This window comes from Physeter macrocephalus, chromosome 14, assembly GCF_002837175.3.
Source record: "Physeter macrocephalus isolate SW-GA chromosome 14, ASM283717v5, whole genome shotgun sequence".
Classification (NCBI taxonomy): Eukaryota; Metazoa; Chordata; class Mammalia; order Artiodactyla; family Physeteridae; genus Physeter; species Physeter macrocephalus.
Genome location: NC_041227.1, coordinates 45,530,444 through 45,532,894, shown reverse-complemented (window position 1 = coordinate 45,532,894; position 2,451 = coordinate 45,530,444). Strand labels below are relative to the sequence as shown.

Here is a 2,451-nt window from a genome sequence, read left to right as displayed (position 1 = left end):
CTGATCTTAGGGATATTTGTTTCTTTTTTTTCCTTTTCACTGTGCTTCTGGAAGCTTTCCGATGCAGGCCCTGGTGCTGATTCCTCCTCCAAACAGCTGTTTTGTTCTAACAGCATTTCCCACTCCACCCCCGGGCAGGCAAAGCGTGCCTTAAGGATCATCTACTTTTGAAGGAATCAGAATAACTGCTCTCTCAGTTGAGAGAAAAGACAGAGGTGAGGACTTACCTGGTGGTGAAGTGGTTAAGAATCCGCCTGCCAATGCAGGGGACACGGGTTTGAGCCCTGGTCCAGGAAGATTCTACATGCTGCAAGCAGCTAAGCCCATGCACCACAACTACTGAGCCAGCGAGCCACAACTACTGAGCCCACGTGCCACAACTACGCAAGCCCGTGGGCTTAGAGCCCATGCTCCGCAACAAGAGAAGCCACTGCAAAGAGAAGCCCGTGCACCGCAACAGAGAGTAGAAGCCCGTGGGCAGCAACGAAGACCCAATGCAGCCAAAAATAAATAAATAAATTAATTAATTAATAACATTTATTAAATTAAAAAAAAGAGTTGAAAAGACAGAGCTCATGTCACCAAAGAACCTTCTGGGGCCAGTTTCTCTTATTCCCAACATGGGGTCCAGACCTCTCTGGCCTGGGCTTTTGGGACCTTGTGGTTTGGAGTGGTGGTGTGGATCTGCCTCACAATGACCTGTCTGAGCCCTCACCCCATGTCACATTTTAGCATCTGTTTGGCCAATAAGACTGTGGGACACAAACCAGTCTCATTCCCCACTTGGCCTTGCCTCTGATGTCACAATATGAACTTGTGGGTATTAATCTGGCTACAGCTGTTCACAAACCAGTTGGCAAGGTCAAGAGGAACAGCACAGTAAGATGTGGAAGAGAATCAACCATCAACTCAAGATCAAAGCAGGGGATGGGCCTCAGGTAGGCCAGTTCAAGAAATTGGGTTCAGCTCAGGAACTCACCGTGCCACACCCTCTAGCGCTATCAGAATTCCAGAGCTTCCCCGTGTTTGTGGACATGAGTCATCACATCAAAGAAGTGGGGGCCCAGCTGGTAAAGAAAATCAATGCCATCTTTCAGCTGGACATCACCAAGAATGGGAAGACCATTCTGCAGTGGACCATTGATCTGAAGAATGGCCCTGGGAACATGTATCCAGGACCCGCCAGGCTCCCAGTGGACACTGTCTTCACAATCCCAGAGCCTGTCTTTATGGAGCTGGTTTTGGGCAAAATGAACCCTCAGAAGGCTTTCCTTGCTGGCAAGTTCAAAGTGAGCGGCAAAGTTCTGCTTGGCCAGAAGCTGGAGAGGGTTTTCAAAGACTGGGCTAAGTACTGAGCCTGCAAAAATACCAAGGAAACGACCAGCACTTCCCTCTGATTATAATGTTGAGTGGAAATCATGCTTAAGCTGAAGATTAAAACAAAAAGTATTCAATATTTTTACTCAAATTCTTCCTGTTCAAGTTTAATTAATTTTCCTGCTGGTGTGTAAATTTGGAGTGAGGGTTCTAGAGCAGTAAAGAGTGTTGGAGTGTATCACCTAAAATCTTTGTTTTTTTCTTTTCTTAGGTTCATTTATGTCATAATATGCTACGGTGAAAGCCCCAGGTAGAAAAATGGGTGGTTTTGACGGTTGGATTTAAATGCTCCTGTGATTGAGTTCCTGGGACTTTTGTTTTGTTTTGAGTCTGGTGCTTTGGGAAAGAAGTGATAACCATCACTGTGCAGGTCTGCATTCCAGTCGGTAGCTTGGTTCTTTGAGGAGACCTTAACACAGGTGGCAGCGTTCTAAGAGGGTGGGCTCCAGAGCTGTGTGGATGGAGTGAGGCCGTCGAGAGGATGCACTCTTGGTGTAGTGTGACTTCTGATGGATTTAATTCCAGGAGAGTCAAAGGGCTTGAACGATGTTCTAGGCTATTTGTGCTTAAACCAGAACATGCACCAGATTGCCTGGAAGCCCAGATTGCTGGACCGCCCTCAGAGTTTCAACTCTGTAGGTCTGGACTGGGGAGATGTGCATCCCCAGGTGATCCTGGTGGGACCACCCTTGCAGAACCCCTGCTGCCTTTCATGCATAGCTCTCGGTATTGATCATAACTATTCTACTCTAGACCCACAAGATGCTGCCATCATATAAAGATCTCCTGCAGGCAGATTACACAGCCCGCTCGTGGGCCATTTCTAGAGTGGCAGGAGCTTGTGCGCAGAGCATTTTACAAAATCAGAGGTCGTGCTGGGAGACTTTCCCTGCTGGGAACCCTCTCCATACACTGGGAGGACTGGAATGAAGCGGCTGCAGCCTGATGTGGCCTCCTTGTGAGTGTGTGGGTCATTTGTTCCCATGTGACCAGTGTGTACCTTATCTTGTAGGTTAAATACACACAGTGTGGACCCTCTGAAACCTGCATGGGCGCTCCATGAAAATGGCCATG

General features: G+C 47.9%; 1 protein-coding gene across 1 annotated transcript; it reads left to right on the top strand.

Annotated features, from left to right (window-relative positions):
* The first annotated feature begins 857 nt into the window (after positions 1 to 857).
* SCP2D1 (SCP2 sterol binding domain containing 1) lies at positions 858 to 1,565 on the top strand. Its single transcript, XM_007128048.2, has one exon. It carries the CDS (start codon positions 885 to 887, stop codon positions 1,353 to 1,355), a length of 471 nt encoding a protein of 156 aa, XP_007128110.1. The 5' UTR covers positions 858 to 884; the 3' UTR covers positions 1,356 to 1,565.
* Positions 1,566 to 2,451: the final 886 nt, after the last annotated feature.